Source organism: Orbicella franksi, chromosome 9 (genome assembly GCF_964199315.1).
Source record: "Orbicella franksi chromosome 9, jaOrbFran1.1, whole genome shotgun sequence".
NCBI classification, from domain to species: domain Eukaryota; kingdom Metazoa; phylum Cnidaria; class Anthozoa; order Scleractinia; family Merulinidae; genus Orbicella; species Orbicella franksi.
The window spans coordinates 21,527,905-21,555,553 of NC_138153.1; the positions used below are offsets into that span (position 1 = coordinate 21,527,905).

The window sequence follows — 27,649 nt, forward strand, 5'->3', positions numbered from 1 at the left end:
AACAAAGTGATCTTAAAGGAGAAAACCAGAAGATCAATTTTTGCAACTTGTTGTTACCTTGATTCTCCTAAATTGCCAGTCAATGTTATCAACAAAATATTTAATTCATTATATCTTTCAGTTCTAATGTATGGTTCTGAGGTTTGGAACATTTACAACAAAGATTATTACAACTCATGGGAAAAAGATATAATTGAAACGACACATCTATATTTCTGTAAACAAGATCTAGGTGTTAAGAAATAATGTTCAGATGCGGCCTGTAGAAATGAACTTGGTCGGTTGCCTCTAAAAGAAATAACCAACATAAATGTTCTTTAATTTGGGATACACTTAGAAAACCAGGCGGAAGACAGTATTGCAAAACAATGTTTACAAAGTTTAATATCAAGGGACCTGGCTAACAAAAACAAGAAAAGCATTATGCCAACAGTTACTGACATCTGTAAGAAATCAAACTAAATACATTAAACTTAACTGAAAATAACTCCCCGTCATTTATTTTTCAAAGTTTGATAAACTCTCAACAAAGAAAATGACTCAACATCAACTAAATTTGATAAAACATAACAAGGACTTCATGTTTTACTCAATGTTCAAAACTGATTTTCAAATGGCCGAGTTTTTGATTACAATAAACAATCCTTTGGATAAAAAAGCAATAAATAAATTTTGTCTTGGAAATCATGGATTACGGATTAATACCGGCAGACATACAATAGACCTTTCCTGCATTCCACTTTAGTGCATACGAACAATAGCTACAGAGCAAGGTTGTGGTGGACATTTTCATACATTTGCTGTATTTTTTGTCCACCCTGACCCCGACTTGGCACCATTGTTTGTTGGAATGTGGGAAAGGTCTATTGGTAAAACCCCAGAAAATATCACAATTTGTCCTTGCTGCATGAAGTTGAACGTGAATGCATTTTATACTTTCCTGACACCTTTAGGACAACTTATGCTCGAAGTAAATAGAAAATACAATCATTTTGATGTTCTAGGAGATAAATCAAAAATTCTTTTTTCTTTTTAATATTTTAAGGAAAACGACCAATTTTTTAAGTTTGCAAGACGTTTCGAAACATGTCTTGCAAACTTAAAAAATTGGTCGTTTTCCTTAAAATCTTTACATGTCTGCTGCTATCTAGATCTTTTTAATAACGTTGACCCCTTTATCTACAGTTTTTCGGAGACTCATTAGCGCTCGCTATGATTGCCTGCCAGACATCAGTAGTAATCGCGTGTGCACAAATGACACAAGTAACCCTAAGAAGAAACAAAAACCACTTCAGCACTTGAAAGATGTTAAATCACTTCGGTATACGTAGCAATAGTTTCAAACTCCATTCAAACATGTGTTTAAGCCTAGGGCCAAAAAAAAGTGACAAAAAAGCTTCATAAATAACCGGTAAAAGAGCTCTAATTTACTCTTGCTTTCTCGCGTGCGATACATGGCGTCACGTAAGCATGTAATCTAGTTAGTTACATTGTGTTCTTCGTTTACATGTGACATCATCATTTTCTAAATGCCAAAACTAAAGAGCCACCAAAGTTTTTATCCTCATCAGGCATGAGAGGGGGTAAAGTTATATCTGTTAACAACGTTTAAGCTCAACAGTTTGCTTCCTTTGGAAACAAGCACATTTTGAATTTCAGAGTTATGACATAAAGCTACAAGCGAGTTTGTCGAAAAATATTAATAAAGAATTGGTTCATGCTTGGCATGCATATATCGAGTTATGGATGCACTTGGGAAGTTTGGAGAGCATGAAAGAAGTGTAAGAGTTGCTCGAGGCAATACCCAAGAGCAACTCTAGCTTCTTCAGTGCTCTCCAAACTTCCCAAGTGCATCCATAACTTGATATATGCACAGCTAAAAGCATGAACCAATTCATTTATAACATGGCGACAACATATTGGGCGCTAAAACATGTTTTATTTGTGATTGACTACAAAGTTCTCACAATGCACTGTGAAGGAAAACGAAGATCATTAGGATCCTAACACGCAGTTGAGCAGCAGTTGAACGAAAACGCTTAACCTGGTTTCTAAAATTGTCAATGAAAAATTCGCTTCTCTGAATTAATTATAATAAAAATGTGGGTAAACAAAGTCAAAAAACTCAATGAAAATGTAGACAAACAAAGTCAAAATACTAAAGTTTAAGTAAACATCTTAGCTCAGCAAAAGTCAAAGGCTGGAAGTAGGGTTTGGATCGTTCAGAACAATCTTCACATTGCCGAAACTTAAACAAAAGGAACTTGCGCTAAACTCGATGGAAATTTTGCAGCTAAATTGAACTTGCACATGTCATGTTATATATACACACGGCTGTGCGCATATAGAGATTTCGTTCATGATGACTCGATAGGAATTAGGTATGACTAGCGCACACGCTATGTTTTAAAAGTAATCTCATGATTTTTAGCCCTGTTAGAAGTGAAAGTGATAGGAAAAGTGCTTATTTAAATGTTTGCTTGTTCAGTTCAGATGATCAGATGCCTAGATAGCCAAAGTAAGTTCCAGATGTGTACACCAACTTTGCGTCTCCATACTGGGCTCTACAAATTTGTGCAAAATATTTGGACAAAATCTGAAGTTTGGGAAAATGTAAAGACGTAAAACTTGGAGAAGTGTCTTCTTTATTTATCTCCTATAACATCATAATTTCTTGACTTTATCCACTGAATGGTTTTCGAATTATCTTCTTATTGCATAACAGTGCAGGGGAAGAATTAGTTATATTATATGGTAACACCATGTACTCATATAGGAATACTGAAATAAATTGTTGTTGTCGATGTTTCTTTTATATTACTGCAGGTTGGGAGTGCCACTTTAGAATCTGGAATTCCAACAGATTGGATGGTAAATGATCACTTTTTGCCCTGTTGGTGATGTTTAGATATGTTTTACATGTGCATGTACAGTTATTGCATCCATGAAAGGATTGCCTGAAGATCAGTTTGAAAGTTTGTTGTTATTCCTGTATTTCTCCCAATATTTCTTTTAGAGGCCTGGAGGATATTCCTCCCAAGACTTCAATAGGCCTGAATTTATTTCATAAAGTGTTTTGTACAGATAAAAAACTGAGGATGAATTGGCCATTGTTTGCTTCTTTTCTTTCAAAGGTCGAATGGTATTAAGAGTTCTAGAATGTGTAAGTCAAGGTAGTAACACTCATATCTGTATGTAATTCCCAAGGGATTAGACATTGGTCCAGAAAGTCTCAAGATATTTGTCCAAGCCGTGGAACGAGCTAAGACAATCGTGTGGAATGGGCAAGTACAATCTACATGTTTTAAAGTACACTAAAAAGAAAATTGGCCGAGCGATAATCTTAAACTGCCACATTGCTTTTTATCGAGTGATGACATAGCTAGAGGGAATGATAGCAGTTTGTTGGGGTCGATGGGTTGTAACCCTTTTTAACCTGGAGAGTGCACAAGTAATCTATACGATTTTAGTTGTGGTGCAGATTATGCAAATGATATGCAAATGATGTCCTTTCATCATCTTTAAACTTTTTGGAGTAATTCCACTGACCAATAAATAAAGCTCCTGAAATCACTGTATTAGTCCAGAGGAGGAATGAATGTCTTCTGATAATGCTTTGCTATTGAAACTAATACCTCAAAATTTTTCACGATGTCATCATGCCACAACAAGACTCTCGTGGCATCAACATCAAGGCATCCCTTCATGTCTGGGAATGGTTAGCTCTTTGATAGGGTGCAATTCCTGTATTTAGCGGCATGTGTGTCGGTGAAAGGTCGATATACAAATACTTGTGTAACTTGCCTTAATTAAATGTCCACCGTGTTTTGAAAAAGAAAAGAAAACTTAATCGTCCTCTCAGTTTAGGATTATATACTTCGTTTGCCACCAAGAGAATGTAAGTTTGGTGAACAAAATAGCTGAAAGAAGGGTTTCGCTGTTTCCTCATGTCTGCATACATGTACGTAGAAGATTTGTAGCATTGTGAATGTTTGGTTTTATTTGATTTCTTTACTCACTAGCTGCAAACCAAAGGTAAAGGAGACTTATCATTGCGAGCTGAACACAAACATTTCCGATTGTATTTCCGGTGATAGTCAGTCATTCTTCATTAGTTATTGATATAAAAGAAAAAGATTCCAAAGTTAAAACGGGCTCTCCATAGTGGTCAAGTTGTGTCTTTGGATCTTTGTAATTTACACAGAATGTGGTATCCTTCCATATGAAGATTACCCCATGGTCATGTAGAAAGTGCAATGAAAACCAGCTTAGCAAAAGTTTCTTATATAATTGTTGCTTACTGGAAAATTAAGTTATTAAGGTTCTTTGACCAGGTTCCCATTTTCTTAAAAATATATATACATTTTTTGTTGGTGGAAGGAAATTGTCTGTTGTCAATATAAAATATGCATATAATGTCTAAATGAGCTGCAATCTAAACAAGTACAAACCCTCTCCAAGTTATTTTATTTGTATTAATGCAGAGGAAACATAAACAAAACAAAGCTAAAATATTTTAGAACACAACAATTATAATTCCTGAATGCCAGATTGCTTGGTCCTGAAGGTACATACAGGACCATACAGGTTTCAACATGAGGGGGTTTTAAAGAAAATCTTTGCCTAACAGGTTCTTAAAAAAATTGGTTCTTATATACTGGTTTTAAATGCAATGTGTAGTCATATATAAGGGGAAGATGTTCATTAAAATAATGTCTTTTTCTTGTGTAGTCTGTACAGTTAGTCCCAATGTTTCACCATTAAAATATACTTTGAGTTGTACTAATATCTTTCAAGTGGTTCTGTTAGTTGCTGGTAATTTGAAAGTGATTTTTGTTTTACCTGGGGAGCCTTTAGGAAGGTGAAAAGGGAAATAGTTCCTTATATTTTAAATAAATACCCCTTTGGAGACTATTGGGTAATTAATTGTGTTCATTGCGTGACTTTGTTATGTCAGGTTACAATCTAAGTAAGGATCATGTGCAAGGATCCCAAGTATGTGTGAAAGAATCATAATACATGTTTGTGGTTTGAGTGGAACTAAAAGAAAAGAGATACTTAGCCGATGAATGTTTGTTGGTTTGGAAGTTGACATGAGAAAGATAAGACTGTTGCCATTTATAATTTCTTATATATCTAATGAAGACTTCAGAGAGGGTTACTGTCTTCAATAAAGCTGCTTAAAGTTTTTGTGATTTGTGAACCTGTGGACCTCTCTAGTGATATCCAACAACCCCCACTATTGACTAAAATAAAGAGTTTCCTAACAGATGACGCTTCGTGAAAGTTTATAAATTATTAATAAGAAATAATGAACAGGTTCCTCAATTGAGTATAAGGAATAAATTGGTAGGTAGATATTCAGGCTGGCAAGAATTGGCTTCCTCTGTTCTCTTCACTCAAATAGAGAGCCTGTTCATGCTATGACCCACACAGGATATGTATTACTATCCTTGTAACTTTTCGCTTATTTAAATCCAAAGTTAAAAGGGTCTCTCTTCCCTAGAACTTGCACAATTGAGATTAACTTCCTTGTTGATAATTTTGTTCTTATGAATGATAAAAGAACTACTTTGTGAAAACACAGGAAAAGCATTACATTATACTTCAATAAATGAGTTGTAATAGGTGACTTGATATATTGAAATTAAGGATCAACAGCCTGGTCAACAGATAATAGTTTCCTTGGGGAAGGCAACTAAAGCTTTCCAATTTTCTTTCTTTGGGGTTTTGATGGAGTTGACCTGGCTGGGCAATCATGAGAGTGTAACTGGCCTGGTTAGCACTCAAATTTGTGGAATAATCCATGTCAGCTGTTACACCTAGGAAAAAATAGGTCCGCACTGCATACTTGTGTGTGCATAGCGTCTGTTTTGCTTTTTTGAATTTTACAGGTTGAGGAAATTAAACTGGGATGCCTATTGGAAACAGGTGCCTTTATCGGGATAGAGTGCTGTTAACCTTTCTTTCTCGCTTTTTTTGCCTCCCGCTCCCTACCCCTTCCCCAGTTACGCCTGCAACACTGTTAGTGTGTTTAGGCAATAGATAGTCTGCTTACGTGAGTCCATTAGCGCCACTATTACCTCACTCTGTACCATTGTCGCAGTGTTGCGCCTTTTTTTGACGAGAAATATGTTCAGTTGTGAAAGACCTTTAGAGGAGGGGAGCTTTTTCTACATCAATGAAGGTCTTTGGTTTATTGTATGTAAAATAAAAATATCATGCTACATAAAATCCCTGGGTAGTTCTCAAAATAACATGCAGTAACTATTAATGTACTATAAATTAGACGTTTTGAAGGGAAGGGTGAACCCACAATTCTTATTTATTACCTGTTTTACCCATGAGAGCATGAGATAAGAGAGAGGGGATATTCATTGATTGAATTTGCAAGAGTGGGGCTTGGCAGGAGAAAGGCCAAGCCTTACAAAGAATAATATGCATTTGACCTGGAAATTATCAGACAAGAGTGTTATAGTTTTGTGTGTTGATTGTCATAGTAGGGTTTTGAGTGAGATGTTGTTGACATTGTTAGCTGTCTCTGTTTGTTGCACTGAAGTTGGTAAGATCTTGTAAAGAAAACCAGATCGGCTGAAAGCACAAACGTGAGAGGCATGAATTGACCCTATTCAACCTTCTTAAAGTACCCAACCTTGTCAACACTATCAAACACTTTTCTCCTCCTCCTCCTTCTCCTCAACCTCCTCCTCCGTCTCCTCCTTTTCCTCCTCCTCCTTCTCCTATACCTCCTCCTCCACTTCCTCCTCCTCTTCCTCCTCTTTTTCCTCCTCCACCTCTTTCTCTTCCTCCTCCTTCATGTCCTCCTCCTCTTCCACCTCTTCTTCCTCCTCGTTCTTCTCCTCCACCTCCTCCTCCTTGTCCTTCTCCACCTCCTCCTTTTTCTTCTCATCATCCTCCTCCTCCTCCTTCTCCTCCATTTTTTCCTCCTCCTCTTCCTCTTCCACCTCTTCCTCCTCCTCCATCTCCTCATTCTCTTTCTCCTCCACCTCCTCCTCTTCTGCCTCTTCCTCTTTCTCTTCCTCCTCCTCCACCTCCTCCTCCTTCTCCTCCTCTGCTTCCTCCTCCTCCTCCTCCTTTTCCTCCACCTTCTCCTCCTCCTCCTCTTCCACCTCTTTCTCCTCCACCTCTTCTTCCTCCATCTTCTCCTCCTCTCCTCCTCCTCGTTCACCTCCCCTTCTCCTCCTATTTCTTGTCCACCTCCTCTCCCGCCTCTTCCTTTACCTCGTCCTTCTCCTCCACCCCCTTCTTCTCCTCCTCTACTTCCCCCTTTTCCTGCTCATCCTCCACCTCCTCCTCCTCTTTTCATCCTCCTCCACCTTCTTGTCCTCCTCTTTCACCTCTTCCTTTCCTCGTCCTCCACCTCCTCCTCTTCCTCCTATTCCTCCTCCTTCTCCTCTTCCTCCTCTTCCTCCACCTCCTCCTCCACCTCCTCTTCTTCTTCCTTCTCCTTCACCTCCTCCTCCTTCTCTTCCACCTCCTCTTCTTCTTCCTTCTCCTTCACCTCCTCCTCCTTCTCTTCCACCTCCTCTTCTTCCTTCTCCTCCTCCTCTTCCACCTCTTCTTCTTTCCTCTTCCTCCGCCATCTCCTTCTCCTCCTCCTTCTCCTCCACCTGCTCTTCTTCCTCCTCCTCAAGTCCTTTGTTTTCCCTTTCTTGCATGATTGTACAGTCGAACCTCGATTATCCGGACTCGTCAGGACCTCGGTAAATAGTCTGGATAATCGAAAACATGTTTATTAATGAGATAGAAATGTAAACAAAAGGTATACAGCAAAGAAAACATTTTAATTGTGAAATCTACACAGTTTGCATGTATTTACAAATAAAAACCTTCAGTTCAGGTATTTACAAAGGTCTAAAATGTTCAAGCAAGTTTGTTTGCTTCAAATTAAGACTTGTAGCTTGATCAGGGACTTTCGTTTTAATCCTTCGCTTGTCTCGATGCTGTCAGTAAATTTTAGGATCTTGCCTTTGTTCTTCCGTTTGTCAGAGATCTGCTTGCTTATGCCAAATTCTTGAGCTAAATTTGTTCCTTTCTCTCCTTTATCCAAACGAAATAATTATCTGCTTATCTTTCATCGATAGAACGACTCGCTTTCACTTCATAGACATGTTTTTGATTTGAGTTTACGATCACTCGCTCGTGTGTTTACATAACCCACGCAGAAGGAACTAATCAAGCATGAAATTCCCTTGGTAACAAAACAATTGAGCCAATCATATATCAGCTGAAAGCATCAGACTATTTCTTTGTCTCATCGCACTTACAAATTTTGAAAAGCGCACACTGTTTCAACAGTCTTTTGAAAGGATTATTGTGCTTTTTGTGACTTTGAGTTTTCAAGATCTCAACTAATTAATATTCATGAAAAATTTGGGACCAAAGAAAAAAGTCGGGATAATCGAATAGTCCGGATAATCAATTGTTCAACTGTAACAATCAACTAAATCACCAATAATTATCGGCCAAGAATAAAAATAATGCTTCAACTGCCTTAATTCATTTGAAGTAAGGAGCATGTGAGTGAAACATGTCCTTATTGTGCCATTATTGCCAGAGACTCTTTACCCATGAAGACAATAGAATCTGTCACGAGAAAGATAGTTGTCAAAGGAAAAAAACACCAGAGGATATCCCAAAGATCCCATATCCTACCGAAAAGCATCATGGGATCCCTAGTGAAATAGAAATGGGGGAAGCATTTCAGCTCAAGACACCCTCCAGTATTTTGGTCGTGGGCCCTTCTGGTTGTGGCAAGACTTGTTTTACTGAATCGTTACTCTTGGATCACTTGGAAGAATTGTTTTTAAACCCTCCCCCTACGATTCTTTATTGCTACGGGGCATGGCAAGATGGATTGTGAGACATGGAAGATGCTGGTGTGCAATTTCACAAAGGGATTCCAGAGTCAGACCATCTCAAGTTATGGTTTCCGAAGGGTGGATTCCTCGTATTAGACGATCTGATGGCAGAGGGAGGTGAGGACAAAGCGTTGCTAGACTTGATCACCAAACACTCTCATCATCAAAATATCACCATGTTGTACTTGTGCCAGGACATGTTTCCACCAGGCAAATACACCAAGAGTATTTCCAGGAACGCCCACTACATCGTAGCCTTCAAAATCCAAGAGATCAATTAGGGATGAAGAATTTACTGCTTTAAGCTTTTCCCACTTGCTGACAAGACATAATGGACGCCTATCAAAAAGTGACTGCACGATCGTTTGGGTACACGGTCCTGGAGAGAATGTCTGATCCTTGATTAAAATGGTATATTAAAGATCAGTTTAATCGACTCGGCTTGTTTGAAGCACTTTGTCCTGGGTGAAGATCAACGAGAATCATGGATGATCGTTCAACGCGTATTTTTGGCCCGGTGGAAGATAATGATGAAAATGTAGAAGAGGAAGAGGAGGTGGAAGAAGAGGAGCCTGAAGAGTAACAGGAAAAGAGGAGGATAGTAGCAGCTCCGAAGAGGAAGAAGAAGCAGACAATGATGAACCAGATCCGTGGAATCCGTTACATCAAAATGTCAGGGAAGATCTCAAAGAATCCTACCTGAAAGAAGTCCGGCAGTTCCTGGATAAGGGAAAATCCCAAAATTATGCTGAAAATGCTGCTTTCAATGCCCTATTACCTGAAAGTAGAAGAAGGCTACGAAGGACTTACTTAGAGCTTCTAAAATGCACTCACCATATCAAACACGACGCAATACACCGTAAAGTCATGAAGACTCTTCAACGCTCTATTGAGGAAGATGGCATGGATTTTGACGAAGTGACCAAGTCAGCAGTGGTGAAACGGAAATTCCTGTTAAGCAGACAAATACGAAAGAAGTTTCTCCCCGACAATGATGATGAAGAGGAAGTAGAAGAAGAGACCAACTGCAAATTGATGCAAATGCCATTCATACTACCAGAATTGACAATCAAAGGAACAGCCTGGTTGACAGTAAGCCACTTAACAGAGCACCTTGAAAGATGTGCAAAACTCTTTAATGCAAAACTAACACAGTGGAGTTCTCTCTACGTGGAACTCTGTTTCATCTGTGAAGAATCCTAGTTTTTGTGCAAAACAGGCATGTCGTCAATGGCAATAATAGCAGCACATCCGATCCAACAGCACTAGCATCCGAATAAACAATGTGAAATGGTCTGCGAACAGCGTCTGCAAAACACCTGAAATTGAGATGAGAAACAGTCTTCCGGTACTCTAACTCCTTGCAAGTGCAGAGATCCAAATCAACTTGAGACTCCCACCCTTCTCTATGGTCAAGAGCCCTGTGAAGACTCTTAGTCATAAGTTACACACATTACGGAAAACAAGCACATTCAAAATAATACTACCCATGACAGAAGCCAGCTGCCTTGCAGATAGACTACTCTGACAGAATGCATTGTTGATGCTCGTGAGTAACTTGTCAATTTTGTCCTCAGGCACAGTCAGCAAGTTATCCTTTAAATCCCAGCAATAGCCTAACCAGCAAAGAGACTGTACTGGAGCCCAGATGCTTTTCTGGGTATTTGCCACAAAACCAGCACAGAACAAATCCAATTTAACGACCATGGACTGGGAGCAACAGTCAGCGAATGTAGGACACACACCTAAACCATCATCCAAATATACAGCTATTCTGAAAGCCTGAAGACGCCAGTAACACACTGAGGGCTTCATGACTTTGGTAAATATATAAGGGCGAGTGGAAAGGCCGAATGGTAAAACAGTAAATTTGTACAAGTGAATTAACCTATCCTTGGACCAGGAAAAGCCTAAAAACTCTTGGTCCGGTGGAAAAATGTCAATATAATGACAACCAGATTTGATATCGAATGAAATACGCCAATTCTGGGAACTATCGACAAAGCTAAAAAGCATGGTTGTAGCGTCTTCGAATTTCACCTTGGATTTCATAACAAAATAATTAGGGAGCCATAAATCCAAATAAGCCTTTTCTTACCATTAGACTGTATAGAAACTGATAAGGGGTTAACTACAGTATGGGCAGACTGGCATTCAACTACTGAACCTGTGGCCAGGAGATCAGAAATGGACAGCCCAACAAAATCACTATACTGAATGGCTGAGCGATTATTTGAAAAATGAGTTGATGATGGGGTGTAAATAAAAGGAATCTTATACCTGTCTGAAATGGTATCGCGAATAAAGCAAGAAGCACTTATATGCTCCCAAAAAGCTACATTAAGTTTAAGATTGCCTTTAACCTTAACAATAGGCATTTCGTCCCGATAATCAGTGCTAGAACAACTGTCAAGTGAATCAGATGATTCAGCAAAGTTACCAGTAAGTTCAACTGGGTCAGTCTCCTACACGTTTGGCTAAATCAATTAAATCATACTCATCTTGCCCTAGTCTCTGGAAAACGGCTCGGTAATTATCGTCAGTTCGTGTTTTTACTGCTTGGGACGGCTGCAGCAGTTCCCCTAAAATGGCTTGGGCAGGAGGAAGAGTTCACCCAGTGGCCTCTCTGTCTGCAGCTAAAGCACTTGTCTGCAGGTTGAGGTTGACGTCCACGAAAGGACTGCGTGCAAAAAAACGGCTGATTAGGAGAAAACGAATTGCCAGTGGACAAACCAGAAGATGGATGTTCGCTGGTGTTAGGGTGGGTAGTTGTAGAGTTGGACCGGCTAGATCCATTTTTACGCTTCTTCTCCCGAATCTTGACGAGCACTCTTCTCTCGGCTGATCGCAGTTTTTTCTCGTCCTCTGGATGGTCTGCAAATTCGTTGGATTCATATTCTTCAACAGCTGTCCAATAAGCGGGGCTCTTGTCTGCAAAACAAATTAACTTGTTGCGTTTAGTAATGAGAGTTTTCATTCTTTCAAGCTCTGAATTAGCTGCTGAAAGGTTTCCTTTTGAGATGGTCTTGATAGCCCCGTCTATTGCATCAAGCAGAGAGCTGTTGAACTCATATTGTACTTTGTTTCCTTTGAAGTTAAAAGAACTGGAAGCCTTGGATTCCATTTTCAGCTTCTTCAGCTGGGACTGAGTGGCAGTTTCTTTCTCCTCTAGATCACGTTTGAATGCTGCGAACTTCTGGTCAAACTTAACATCCAAAAGCTGAGAAAACAACTGCAAAGTCTCAGCATTGGACAACGTCGAGCCCGATGATCCTGAAGCAGTCGTATGAACAGGATCTCCCTCCTTGAAGGATTCAGCAATCAAAGCAGGAACGCTCGCTCGTTCAGTATCTGACAGCATAACAAATAAAGCAAACTTGAAAGAGATGCCTTTTAGTGGCTCTTGCATAACTTACAAAATCTTAAATAGCCTAACAGCCCCTAGGGATTCATCACACCTGCAAGCACGCTAAAGTACTTCTACAGTTAACACAAATCATACATTATGAACATACTCCAGTGTCATTAGCAAAATGTTACAAAATATATTGTGTGTTGAGCCTTTGGCCTATGTATTTAGTGGCTCGTTTGGCTTGTTTGCCGCACCAGTAGATGAAAGAACGGGGAATAATCTATATGTGCATTAAGTCTTAGGTCTATATATTTGAGTAGCTCATTTGGTTTGTTTGGCTCGCCAGTAGATGAAAGAACAAGGAAAAATCTACACGCGCTTCAAGTGTTAAATCTATATATTTACCAGTAGTAGTTCATTTGGCTTGTTCGGCTCTGTTGGTCTTGAATTATTTCAAATTTCCATATCATCTCATTTTCTCAGTTACATAATTACATTACTATTGACGCGGAAAAAAAGTCCCACACTACAATTCAAACCCACGACCTTCAAATGCCAACTGCAGATTACCCAGCTGAATTCTTACCCTTTTGCCAAACTGCACCTGATTAATTATTCATGAAGAAAAACTTCTGTAATGTTATAATTAGCTATCAACCGCTGATTGATTGATTGATTGATTGCAACTGTGGGCTTAAATGATTCACAGAGTGAGCGACTACTGATTCAAATGACAGTTGTTTTTGGTTGGAAATCACTCTATTTGCTCACCAGATGACTTGTTTTACTAGCCATGTTACAGTCTGACGTTATCTGTTCCTGGATATGTTTAGAGGTTGGATGGGGGGTTTGTCACTTTCCACTGAGGTCAGGAGATCACTTGGCATGTACTCATAAAATTCATCTGTCAAAGCGCATGGTTTGTAGATCTAAAACGTTAACGATTCGCCATTTTGGTCAGTATGGGGCCTGCTCTCGCGTGAGTGGTTCTCTGATGGAAGGATTGTTTTTTAGTACATGAAGGGGTGAAGATGTTTGTAATAACTCAAGTCCTAAGGACAGAAACATCAATATCAGAACGGCCCTCGACTCGCTAGGGTAATTCTAAAGGCGAAGACATGTAAAATAAAATGTGGATTTGGTCTCATTTGATGGAAATTAACTTGATTATTAATAGTTTTTTATCTATGAAGTACTGTGTACTTGAACATAACACATTCACATAACTTGTTACTTTATCAGTAGAAACAATCAAAAGAGCTCAAATGATTATTTGCAAATTAATTAATGATTGTTGTAAAATATACATGTATGCTTTGCCACGCATGAAACATGCCCGTTTCAAATATCATGAGTTGGCTTGAAAAGCCTCTTGACTATCATTTGTGTAGTTGTTGTAAGTGAACTGACCATTTGATTAGTCAAAGACTGCATACTAGGAAATTCGGGCTCACTTGTACATGGCAATGTTCTGAATTATAGCTAACTTGAGATCTGAACTGCAGTTTTGTCATTTTTTCATCACTGCCATAAATGTTTTGGAATGTAAATTGCAGGTATCAATGGCAAAACCATAACTGTATTTATATGACTGTATAACCGGCAATGTTTGAAACCTTTTTGGAAACTAAGTACTAAAATGGCTAACTTTTAGACACAAGATTAAATCTGTCTCCTTAGTGCAGCTTGATATTCACTCATTTTGTGAAGTAGACTTACATTGAAAGTTTAATTGTGTATTTTGCAGTCCCATGGGTGTGTTCGAGATGGCTAAATTTGAATCAGGAACCAAAGGTGTTATGGATGCAGTTGTTGCAGCAACAAAAGCTGGTGGAGTATCTATTATAGGTGTGTGCAGGATTAATACTAACAAATTAAAACTTGCAACTACCAGTACACGAGGGTAGCAAAATAGAGATAAAAGCACATGGTAACTGGAGGCATTCTCTCGTTCAAACAAATTTCTTGCTTGTCTTTTTCGTCTGAGAGCTTTCTTTTTGTAAATCTGGGTACTAAAGTTCAAAGATCATTTCATAGCATACTAGCCTTCCAAAATTCCATCTTTTATTTAAATTGACTGCAAAGTAATATGATTATAAGTACAAAAAGAAAAAAGAAAAATTATCAACTATAATTTTGGTCATACATACCAAATGAGAAAGACCATAAATAATACGGTCTTACATGAAGTGGGCTCCGCAGTGGAATGTAGGCAAGGATGCTTGTTACACCACAAAATGCAATAGGGGAGCTCTGGCAGCTCGAAGGGCAACCAAGCAGAGCACGTACTAATAAATGTTCTCACAGAAAAAATGGCTGACAGTATTGCTTGCAGGCACGTACCCACAACGACGACAACGGAAATTCCCCGACTGTTGACACGTGTAAACATTGTAAACATACCCATCCCGAAAGGACTTTATACAGCTTTTCTCCCCAGCATTCTTTTTTCCGCCTTGCTTGAGCCACACAGACCATGTTTGTTGAGCTAAATTTTGGAAAATTCCTCAAGTATTTCGACCATTTCTGTTCTTTATTGAATAAACAACCACAGCAAGGCACATGATTCACACAACAAGTACAAGCGGCTGCCATAATAAAGAAAATTTTAAGGGAGCCTCGTTTTCACCCAATGTAAATTCCCAATTCAATGTCACGTGTGTGTTAGCCAAATTTGTCTATTAACACCTGTAAAGCAAGGTATCCGCTGACCAGTATCACGTGACCATATTGCAGGCTCAAGGTTAACCCTCAGAGGTACAAGCTAACTCATACCATGGTACAAGGGAGGGGGGGGTGGATGGAACCCCTCCCCTGGGTTTTGTTCTGTTAAGGCACAGCAAAGTAAATGTACAATGACTAGATAGCCCTGAACTTGCTCTACAAAATGATACCATTTTTGTTGATTACGACATCAAAAGATAACATTTGACCCGCTATCTTGGATCCGCCATCTTGGACTTACTATTTTCTTAAAAAGTCAAGAAATAACAGAAATTAATACAAAATCAAGCGAGAGTGCTTATGAAGTGTAAACATTTGTGAATTTATGTCTAAAAGGTTGATTTTTGGTCAGACCTACTTGCAGTTGCCATGGAAACGTCAAAAATGATGGACACAATTGAGATATCAAAATTTCTGCAAAGGATGAATGAACAGCTACTGAAAGTTCAAGCCTTTTAGAATATATCGTCTTTCCAAAACTTTGAAACAACCTTGGGGGGGCATCCCCTTAGTACGTCCGAGGGTTAAAGCTTATCGAGATCACGTGTTTTTTCAAGTTGATCGCCAACCAAGTGCTTGTTTTTCGATTGGATCGTGGGCTCAAGCCAGGTTAACTGTTAATCAAGTGCGGGTTGTTCGGAAGCCAGTTAATGCTAACCCAGGGTTAAAAGTTACCCAAACTATAAATTTTCTTGTATAAAAATGTTTTCCACTGCTTATATTTTGTGTAGTTTGAGATTATTCAAACTCAAAACAGAAGGCCAAACAATGTAAACGAAAAACCTCACCACGAAGTTACAAAACTCAAATTAAAATTCTCGCTTATCCAGGGTTAGCTAAATCAGGCTTTGAACACAGCCCAGGAGTTCCGCTTTAAGGCTTGGCTAAATCTATATATTAAATGCTCTTAATTAACTTTTAATAATTAACTTCTAATTTATCTCGTGGAATTGTTTATCAAGTTCAGTGATATTAACGTTTTGTAATCTTTATGGCAGTCTAGCCTAATAGATATGTTTTGTTTTTACTAAAGTGTTTTCGTCAACATGCAATTTTTGGAGTATGTTCACCTTCAATTGGGACTCCTCGAAATAATCATTAGTTTATCAAGGTAGAATGACAACAAAGAGCTAACAATAAACAGGAAAAATGTAGATGGTTAAAAATGTGAAAAATGGAAAAACGGAACAGGTGTCTTAGTTTCTGATGTATGGTACAACAAGGAGTGTGTGTACTCGATGGGGTGCTAGATCGTCACAGGGTTATCAAGCAGCAATGCAAATTTTCCTGGAAACATTTATATGCCTGGGTGGAAAGTGCCTTTTGAGAGTAAGTGCCTTGTTCAAGGACAAGGCAACCTGGCCAGGAATTAAACATGAGCTGTGCGATCTGCTGAAGTCTATGCAGTATGCTAACTGGAGATGGATCATACTGAATTGACATGCAACATTTTCAAGACATGTCGTTAGTAGTACATTTTGGGGAAGTTTTTATCGCATTTTGGTTTCTATTACATTTTGTGGCAGCTGTTATATTTTAGACCATAACAATGGACATTTTGACTCTCAGGTGGAGGAGATACAGCCACTTGTTGTGCTAAGTATGGTACAGAAGATCTTGTCAGCCATGTGAGCACTGGGGGAGGTGCTTCCCTTGAACTGCTGGAGGGTAATACTGTTTAACCATAGCGTTTCATCGTGTCTTGTTAATATTTTTATTTTTTTTTTACTTAAAAAAAAAAATAATAATTGCAGTACAGTACAATTAAAATTACAGAATGTTACTAAAATGTGACCCAGGCGAGCCAGGATCCCTAACTCCAATAAAAAGGCTATAAACCACAAACTAATCAAACTAATTTAGGCTAACCAGAGTGCTCTTTATACTAAACAGAGTTGATCCCTACTGGTTTTAAGTCTAAACACAAGCTAACAAAATTTCTCGGGTAGCTATTTAGGTCAACCAGGTGCTATTCAGGTTAACCAAACTAATATTTAGGCTAACCGGAATGGCTTTAAAATTCATTGTTTTGTGCCAGCCATTTGATTGGCGGGATTTGAAAATGTTTGAATCTGTTGTTTCAGTTCTGCCATCTCATTGGTTTTCATTGTCTGGGTGGCCCCGGTTTCTGTAAACGCACTGTATATACCACTAAAAAAACAAAAGGAAAAGAAAGAAAAAAACTAAAACCATTACAAAGCTACATATAATATTTATACAATCATTTGCTACATTACATTAAGGCGAGAGAGTTTTCAAGGAGGGTTTACAAGGAGAGAGGGTTACCCAGTAGCACTCACACATTTCCTCTTTTTCTCTTTGTCGTGTTTACAAGGCAGCCAGGGTTACCTGGATGAATGAATATGAATGAATACTTGGGGCTTTTCAGGAACAATAGTAATTATAAAGTAATAATTTACATAGATATTTAAATTATTTACAAGATTAAAAAATAAAAACCTACTCATCACTATATCTATTACATAACTACTCATCCCTATGTCAATTACATCCTAAAAAATCCCTTAGAAGTTTGCTCCTGAAACGCTTCTTAAAGACTGTTTCGTTACTACAAAGTTTTGAATTCGATTCCTGGGTAGGCGGGTTTCCCTATGTGGGTGCTAGGGTTACCCTGGCAGGTGGGTTAACCTTTTGCCTTGTAAACACTCCAGGTAGGGTTAACACGCCTACGTGGGTTAACTTTCTACTTGTTTCCAGACCCTTTGAGTTTAACCGCGCATTAGGTTGTCCCGGGTTGTAGGGTTACCCTACCTGTGAAATTTTGCTTGTAAACCCGGGCTATCTTTTGCCTTCCTGCTAGGGTTAGCCTGCTTGCTAGGGTAACCCTCCCTCCTTGTAAACAGGCCCTTAGTACAAATTAGGTACCGATGGTCAAAATTACAAACAGACAAAACTTTCTTTTTGTTGTTAGCATTTATAAGCGTGAGTGATATGAAAAAAGCTATGAGTTAACATTATACATAATAATTTTAATAATTGCCAACGCGAGTTTGACAAGGCGGCAGCTATATAGGGCCATACGCAGTGTGAAGTTTTATGCAGCAGGTTACCCAGAAAAATTCTCAGTTTTTCTCAGCTCGGTTTTGCGTAAGTGAACCTTTCCTGTGCCATGAGATGTTTTTGGCCATATTGAGATGCATTTGGATGTTGTTGATAATTACAGTTCAACGCTTATTACAGTTATGATTCCACAACAAAAGAGCAGGTGTTTGTTACGGTTAATGAACTGGAACAGTAACCTCTAACTTAGAAATGCAAAATGAACTAAAATCAATATATCTATGTCAGATTTCGATATTTTCTTATAGCGAAAGCGAATATGTAAAACATACTTAATTATCTAATTTTCTCTCCTCACATTGAAAACCACGGTAATCGTCACAGAGCTCGTGACGTCACAAGAAACATCGCTGTACTTCGAACTAAAACTTCAAGTCTGGCTGAAGTAAAACACTTGAAAAACCACACAAAAAATCTCAAACTCAACTTTCCACAACGGCTAATTTTTTTAATTCCAATACACATTTAACTGCCGCTTTACGACCAATTCACCATAACATTGCTTTACTTTCCCTTATGGAGCGAACTCTAGTGGAGACACCGCTTGAGATACGTAACTGCTTTATAGAATTTGTGTTATTTTCTCGTCGGCACAGTAAAACTATCAACAGACGCTGTTTCAGTCGGAAAATCAGTTAAACGTCCTAAATGTTAGCGCCCGAAATGTTTTTGTAAGTAATGTAGAGTCTGTGTTGCCGTGCGTCTGTTGAGAAATAGATCACTGAAGACGTCATGTGGTAAGAACATCAGTGACACACTCGCCTAATGGTTTGTACACAGTATGCCACATTTTGTTCTAGCCATCTACAAGCGAGGAAAAGCTAAATCAATTTTAGGAATTCCCACAGGTGGCCCAAACACACAAGCTGTGAGCAATGATCATAAATTTGCGTAGTAGTGGTCATGACAAAATTATAAGACTTTGTGTGGGAATATTTAAGATCGGATGCCTTATCTTACAAGGAATCGAAGCGATTACGCGAAGCGAAGCGGCTTGCGAAGCGCGATTCCAACGCTTCGATTTGCTCCGGTTTCAAAGCTTTCTATTGTCGGAAAGCGAGATAAACATTCCTGCAAGACGTCACACGCATCTTGAACGTTGACAACACGTTATCAACACTCCTAACATAAGTAATCATAGTTTTTCGTTGTGAAAGCAACGCATAATTCAAACTCCGGACCTGGCTTAGGCGGTGATCCCTCCTTTCGCGCTCCTCGCCCCCAGGATTTCGCGCGGCCATTCTTTTTCTCGCCGTTTTCTTTCGCGTCACGCCCGACGGGCTAAGCGAAAGAGGGCCTACTCGTAGTCTAGAAACAGGTCAATAACATCACTAATGTTACGAGAGGTCCTAGTTTCCATGATAACGAGTATGCTCCAGCAACATTAACTTATACCAATCTTTTCAGACATGTTGGGTTGTAGAATCCTGATACCAGCATTCATTTAATAGATCCTGAGTCAGTTTTAGCAATAGAAATGACTGATTCGACCCCTGTTTAGGCATCAACGGTCCCGTGTAATGGTTTCTGGTTAATGGGAGATTATTAGCAGTAAATAAGGGAAATGAGTTTTGGGAGTTTGGGTACTGTCCGCTTAAAACAATGTCACTTTTGCTGTCAGCTTCATACAGGTGGAACTGTTTCTAATATTGTTTGACTACAGTTGTATGAGATAAACTGTGCAATAACAGCTAGTTATATAAAAGACCATAAAATGTATGTAACTTGGAGAGTGTAGAAGGGCAAACTGGGTATCATATGTTGATTTTGTTTTACCCAACGAACGAATCACATTTTAAAAAAAGATCTCTAAACGCAGTGTTATTTTTTTCGTCCACAGGTAAAACTCTCCCAGGTGTTGCCGCCTTATCAAATGCCTGACTAGGCAATAGTCATCTGTAGGCTACAAACAGCAAGAACTTAGAGTAAACTGATTTTAAATATAACATTTAGTTAGACTGCTAGCTGGTTAAGTTCTCAAACAAATCTTACAGCAACATTCAAAGAGCAAATATTATTTTTCTGGCGTAAATAATCCTGAAATTTCGTCTCAAATTGTAGTTGTACGAACCAATATATCTGATCGGAAAAGTGATATGGCGATGTTCAGTTTTAATCAAACTCACCGCAAGGGGGTCTCAACGGGGTAGACAGCTGACGGTTTAAAAACATCATTTTTTGATGATTAAGATCTGAGCAGTACATACGCTTAGCCATGGTGGTGCGCTACAGTAGTTCTCCAGCTAGTTTACAGGTATATCACTAAAAAAGAGATTTTAAAATAAAATGGAGTGACAAAAATTGAAGTAGTAGTTGGCAAGATTTCCGTATTTTTCAATACACCTACATCTTAAATCCTTGTTGAAAGAAAACTAATGCCCAAACAATAGGAGTACCTTTGGAAATTACACTTATTGTTCAACAGGTTTCTCATAAAGCGCTGACGATTCTCACGATAATTTTCGACTAGACTTTCGTGTAATTGCCTTTGAAAAAGAACAAAAGGACGAAAGGCTAGTTCACTTGTCGAGAAGTTGATTTCTTTAAATAAAGATCGAAATGTATTAAAAGGAGAACAATCTTAGCGAACTGTCACAATGTTTACGTAATCTTCCTTACGCAAAAAAAAGCAACTTCACGTTGAATTCGTGACGAAAAAAAATCCACAAACACGTTACGATGTTCTTGGCGCAACAACACTCCGATATCGATGAAAAACATGCGACTCTTCTTTTCCTAAAAATCACGCGATTTTCCGTTCTATATTACTGTACTAAATTACTGAAAAGCGCACGCTAGTTTCTGATTGGTGATTCTGTTGACAGTAATTGACAGTTGATGAAATCGGATTACATGGAAATTGGTGGGCATAATGTCAAAAGCGCGGTTGTTATCGCAGGGTTCCTTCCCCTTCTTCCTCGCGTTTTTTGGCTTCCTACCTCTTCCCCGTTAACGCCTGCAAATAAGTAAAATTTTTACTGTTAATGACATCGTCATCGTTACTGTTAATGACATCATCATCGATGTTAATGACATCGTAGAATTCGTCAGTTCATAACATTTGTTCTGTTAGCAATCTTAAAAGCAATTTGTTTCTTTTAGATGAATATCTGGAAACGCAGCATTTTTAAAGTCGTGAAAGGTCGTAAAAGGAGCATGAACAATAATACTCCCGATGTTTCTCTCGAAAGTTAATGATAATATAATAATAAAACTAATATTAAAAGAGGAGGCCTCCAATCACATAGAGGTAGTTTTCAGGAGGGTCCTCTAGAAGATAAAAGTCTAGAATATACATTAAATGTCTAAAATACTGAAGTAATAAAAGCTAAAAACGTGATACTAAAACTAAGGTTTAAAACTAGAACTAGGATTAAAAATCTAATTATTATTATTATTATTATTATTATTATTATCCATCATCATCATTATTATTATCATTTACATTATGCCCACCAGTTTCCATGTAATCTAATTTCATCAACTGTCGACAGATTCATCAATCAGAAACTAGCGCGCGTTTTTCAGTAATATAGTACAGTAATATAGAACCGAAAATCGCGTGTTTTTCATCGATATCGCAGTGTTGTTACGCCAAGAACATCGTAACGTGTTTGTGGATTTTTTTGTCATGAATTCAACGTGAAGTATTTACAAGCATTTAAACAGAACTATAATCCTGTGATACATCAGGGGTTTTGAGAATCGAAAATTCAAGTTTTGATGCTATCACCGAAATACCACAAGACAAACCCAACAGAGCTATTTCAAGCTGTCATGCAAGAAGATGTGAGAACAAAGAGCAGTGCCTGAAGTTCTTGGCCTACAGACTGCGCAGCTTTATTAGACACGGCAGCATTTTGTGGCTTGTACGATGCGTGAGCTACAGGCTGCCATCTTTAATTGTAAACAGGTGGAAGACCGATCAAGTGGCAACAAAAAGTCGATTCGCGCCACAACTGTACGGCGAATTTAACTGGAAAAAAGATCAAATAGGACTCCTCTGTTTCCTGTATTAGCCACACCATGGCGAGTAAAGAGACTGAATTGGAAACTAGCTCGCGTCACCTGTTCCAACATGGTGGAAATTCGTGACGTCACTGTCGCAAGCGACATTTTAGCAGCAACTTTGTTTACGCTGCACAGTAAAGTGACCAAACTATGGATATTGAAGATTTTTTTTGAGGAATGGGATGAAGACGATTTGGCAGAACTTTAAGAAGACGACAATTCTTTACTGAAGCCAACCTGCCCTTTTTCGTCAACGTTTCCATCGGAAGACAGCAATTTAGCTTACTTTTAAAACTCTTCGTAAACCTGCTGTACTTTCAGGTGAGGAAGCGGTCGTACCTAAAAAGTAACACGGAGGAAAGAAAATTGGAAGTAAGAAAATGCAGCTCGGCGCAAAGTTCTGCTGAATTACACGGAAAGGACAGCATGAGAAAAGCTCTGATCTCCTCCAGCGCCAACATCTCAACATCGATGAGTAATTCTCCAGCCCCATTAACATTATCAACATCGATAAGTAATCGATAAATTTCTACTGCAAAAATTCGCTACAAGTTACCAGCTTTTTAATGTAATGTTTTACCAGAAAGAAATCTGTCATACTTTAAAAACCTCTTCAATATTATAAAGATCATTGCGGACACGGACGAAAAGTGTCTATGGGGACCCCTGAGGAAACAACATTTCAGAGCAATGCCAAGCAGTGTATAAATTCACATTTTTGAGCTATTTTTTTTGCAAAAAAAAAACCTCTTAGTCGGGGTATGTTATGGACGGATAAGTGGATGAGTGGGTGAATGAGTGAGAGATGTGTGTATGTCACACCAATCAGATTGGATCTACTATAAACAGCCAATCAAACTTCTTGTTGTAAAGGTAAATGGTATGTGAGAAGATTTGATCCCGATACAGTTCAGAACGGCCATATTTATTCTTCTATAAAAGAGGAGGAAGCATTCATATATTGGGCTTCGACATTTTCTGTGGGTTAGGCTGAGGATTTTGTGGGCGGGTTCGATAATCATTTGCAACTGGATAATCAGTCAAAGTAACATGGTGTTTGGCATATAACAACGAGCATGCGATGAAGGGTGAGCCTTTCCCATTAGATACGTTTTCGAATTGAGCCGCTCTACTACTAGGTTTAAGATGTGATGTCTCTGCAGTAGCAGTTTAATATTTTTGTTTGATGGGCATTGTATGACATTCATTTCAGTTCGATATTTTTAAAGGTAAAAAGTATGAAAACTGCTCAAATGTTCTTTGAAGACTGCGTGGCAACAAGTTAAAGTCCCAGTTAATTAAATCAGACTTTCAACGTGTCAGAGAGGGTTTTTTGCTCTTTCTTTCTATTTTCGGTGAAGTAGTGTTGTTGCGTTGTGTTGTGTAAAAAGGGTAAACTCACGACTGGTATGAAATGCGAAAAGTTCTCTTAACTTGAGTATTTTTGAGCAAAAATTCCTCTTGGCGGTTGGAAGGGCTTTGTGATCGGTGAGTGAGGGAGTTATGCATGTGCGCTTGTCACACCAATCACTGTGGGTTGTATCAAAGAACGAATCAGACTTCTGTTAGAAAATAAGATGGTATCTACAGTAATCTGGAGACGTGTCAGATTACTGTAGTTTGTTCAGTCAAACATTTTATGGCTTACTGTTTAGTTATCTTACCATTTCTTTCTCGCCGTACATCGCAACCAAAAAAACCTGTCAAATAGACCAAAGCATTACTGTAAACAGTTCCATGAACGCTCCCATCTCCAAAACTTTTAGTTCACAAAAAATAACTCTTGCACGCCTTGCGTGCCTATGTTTAGTGCAGAGTGCACTATTGGGATGGTTTGGAGGTTGACGTCGCTAAAGTACTATGGCAATAAGGCACTATGGCACTTAAATGTTTGTATAATTACTTAATTTCAATTAATTAATTAGACTTGCAGCAACGGGGTAGGATGGGGTAGGTACTTGTGAGCACTATGTAAAATGGGTGGTGTATGTACCTACGTTACTTCCCTGCGCTCTGCTAAAAGCTATTTATGTTTCAGAAAGCCCCTTGCTCTCCTTGTGGTACTGTTCTCTTTAGAACAAAACCAATATTTGCTCCAAACGCATGCGCAGATTAATAAGCGTTAGTGTGAACTACATATTGGGCGGAAGATACATTTCAGACAAGATCACTCACTAACGTTATGCGCTTTTCCTTCTGGTAGAACCCTAATAAGTCATATGTATGCGTTCTAGCGTAGTTAGCACTATGCAAGGATGCTACTGTGACTGCGTGTCTTTTGGAATTAGCAAACGAGTCCCCTCGGTCTCTGAGGGGACTCGTTCACCGATGAAGGACATAATTTCGGTCAAGTAGTGCTGTTTACTTTCAATACCTCTCGTTGAAACGCCCCTCAGTATTATTACTCGATATCAGTGTGTATTTTAAATTTAAGTGGTTTTATTGTTAACGCCAAAGGTGGCAACAGAACCTGCTGTTCGGTGACAGTTTGATAATTAGATTAGTTCCTGTTTATCAATCAAAAGAAAAATTCCGTTTTAAATAAAGCAAATCGTTCCTCTTCCATTTCTTCATCCGACATTCTACTTTCTTCCATTTATCTCCAGCTGTGAAAAGAATACTAGCACATCTTCCGTGTGTTTTCGAGAAAACAAGAGTTTTAGGTTACATACCTTTGCGAGGAAAACAAAAGTATCAAGTTACAAACCTTTTCGTGAAGAGTAAAATTGTCACGTTCGCTACTTAAATGTATTATTAACCGCACGGCCATGGGCCGAGCGCGGTTCATGGTTTACCCATGGTTTATTTTATTTTTTTTTAACCGCGCGGCCATGGGCGAAGCGCGGTTCATAATCTACCCGTGGTTTATTTTTTTTTTTTTTTGTCGGTGACCAGACGCAGACCTCCCCTCGGCCAAATTTCGAGTCACGCAACGTGTGGTGTTTGTTCGCCAAAAGCTCTTGAAACATTAATACGCCGACAATTTTACGGATATTGTTTTCTTTGTTGTGGGTAAAATATATTTTCTTTTGGTTTTATCCAAGCGTTGGATTCAAATGGAATAATAAACACGCTAAAAAAAAAGTATTACGTCAGCCATGGAATGCGCTAACATTGCAGCTTTCACTTTCCCTAGGTGACAAATAAGATGGTGTTTCCTTTGCAAGGTTATTTCGGCAGAAGCGACGGTCATCAATTTATTTCAAGTTTTGCTAGTATTTCTTGTGGTTTTAGGCAAATGAAGTAAATTCTGTGGCTGTTTCATCGCAGCGAGTTCATAGATCGGAAAGAAAATTAAATATTTGCAAGCCAAGCAAAGAACTTGTCAAAACATGCAAGGATTACGTCATTGGCAGGGAAATTACCACCGTACTAAAAATAGCCATGAATAACGGAAGTCTTAAATTGTGACTCGTGTGACTACTTTTCTAGCCCTTTACTCGTGGAAAACTTCAAAGAAATTTAATCATGACTTTTAAGAGAGAAAGCAATTGTTTATAGTGTTATCGAATCGTTCATATCGTTCATATCGTGCATGCCCATACATATCCCGAAGAAAGTTCCAGATTAAGACCATTACGTCATCGGAGATTTCACAACGGCTACGACTGATGGTGCAATAATACAGTTTGTGGTGATCAAGTGATGTGGTATCTACAGTAATCAATGACTCATCAAGGATTGCTTTGGAATGTACGCTGCGTTGCGACTGTAGTGCAAAGGAAACAGTTAGATTTTTAAAAGCGCGCTTATAAGATCTAACAGATCTTGTTTTTTTTAGTTTTCTCCGTGACCAGACCCAAGCTTCCACTCGGCCAAATTTTGAATGACGCAACCTGTGATGTTTACTCTGCAAAAGCTGTTGAAACATTAATACAAGAACAATGTTACGGATATTCTTTTCTTTCCTTTGGGTAAAATATATTTTCTTTTGGTTTTATCGAAGCGTTGGATTCGAAGGGAAATAATGAAATACGCTAAAAAAAAGGTATTCGTCAGCCATGGAATCCGCTGATGTTGCAGCTTTCACTTTCGCTACGTGACAAATAAAATCGTGTTTACTTTGCTAGTTTTAATTCGGCAGAAGCGACGGTCATTAATTTATTTGCAATTTTTCGAGTATCTCTTGTGGTTTTAGGCCAATGAAGTAAATTCTTTGGCTGTGTTATCGCAGCGAGTTCGGTGATCAGAAGGAAAATGAAATATTTGCAAGCCAAGCAAAGAACATGTCAAAACATGCTAGGATTACGTCATTGGTAGGGAAATAACCACCGTACTAAAAATAGCCGTGAATAGCGGAAGTCTTAAATTGTGACTGGTGTGACTAGTTTTCCAGCCCTTTACTCGTGGAAAACACCAATGAAATTTAATCATGACTTAAGAAAGAAAGCAATTGTTAATAGTGTTGTTATCGAATCTTCATATCGTTCGTATCGTTCATGCCCATACATATCCCGAAGAAAGTTCCAGATTAAGACCATTACGTCATCGGAGATTTCACAACGGCTGCGACAGATGGTGCAATAGTACAGTTTGTGTTGATCAAGTGGTGTGATGTCTACAGTAACAAAAGAATCATCAAGGACTCCTTTGGAATGTGCACTGCGTTGCGACTGTAGTAGTAAGCAAACAGTTAATTTTTCAAAGCGCGGTTATAAGATCTAACAGATCTTGTTCTTTTTAGTTTTGTCGGTGACCAGACCCAAACTTCCACTCGGCAAAATTTTGAGTCACGCAACCTGTGATGTTTACTCGCCAAAAGCTGTTGAAACATTAATACACGGACAATTTTACGGATATTGTTTTCTTTATTGTGTGTAAAATATATTTTCTTTCGGTTTTATCCAAGCGTTGGATTCAAAGGGAATAAGACATACGCTAAAAAAGGGTATTACGTCAGCCATGGAATGCGTTGACGTTGCAGCATTCACTTTCGCTACATGACAAATAAGATCGTGTTTACTTTGCACGTTTATTTCGCCAGAAGCGACTGTCATGAATTTATTTCCAATTTTCCGAGTATTTCTTGTGGTTTTAGGCAAATGAAGTAAATTCTTTGGCTGATTCATCGCAGCGAGTTCATAGATTGGAAGGAAAATTAAATATTTGCAAGCCTAGCAAAGAACTTGCCAGAACGTGCAAGGATTACGTCATTGGTAGGGAAATAGTTACCGTACTAAAGATAGCGGTGGATAACGCAATTCTTGAATTATGTGACTCGTGTGACTTCTTTAATAGCCCTTTACTCAAGGGAAAAAACAATTAAATTTAATCGTGACTTTTAAGAAAGAAAGCTGTTGTTAATAGTGTTTGTATCCTCGTGCCCATACATATCCCGATGAAAGTTCCAGATTAAGACCATTACGTCATCGGAGATTTCACAACGGCTACGACTGGTAGTGCAATAGTACAGTTTGTGTTGATCAAGTGATGTGTCTACCGTAATCAATGAATCATCAAAGACTGCTTTGGAATCTGCCCTGCATTGCGACTGTAGAGCTAAGAAAACAGTTAAATTTTAAAAGCGCGGTTATAAGATCTTAAAGATCTTGTTTAGATTTGTCGGCGACCAGACCCAAGCTTCCACTCGGCCAAATTT

At 38.7% G+C, this 27,649-nt stretch overlaps 1 protein-coding gene across 1 annotated transcript in view; it reads left to right on the forward strand.

The window, feature by feature from the left end:
- Positions 1-27,076, forward strand: part of LOC145497952 (phosphoglycerate kinase 2-like) — an 89,413-nt gene extending 62,337 nt beyond the window's left edge. The window contains exons 10-14 of the mRNA XM_081477830.1: positions 2,827-2,871; positions 3,208-3,284; positions 13,982-14,082; positions 16,528-16,626; positions 19,880-27,076. Coding sequence (XP_081333956.1) covers positions 2,827-2,871; positions 3,208-3,284; positions 13,982-14,082; positions 16,528-16,626; positions 19,880-19,920 — 363 coding nt within the window. The 3' untranslated portion in view covers positions 19,921-27,076. The remainder of the gene's footprint in view (positions 1-2,826; positions 2,872-3,207; positions 3,285-13,981; positions 14,083-16,527; positions 16,627-19,879) is intronic.
- Positions 27,077-27,649: the final 573 nt, after the last annotated feature.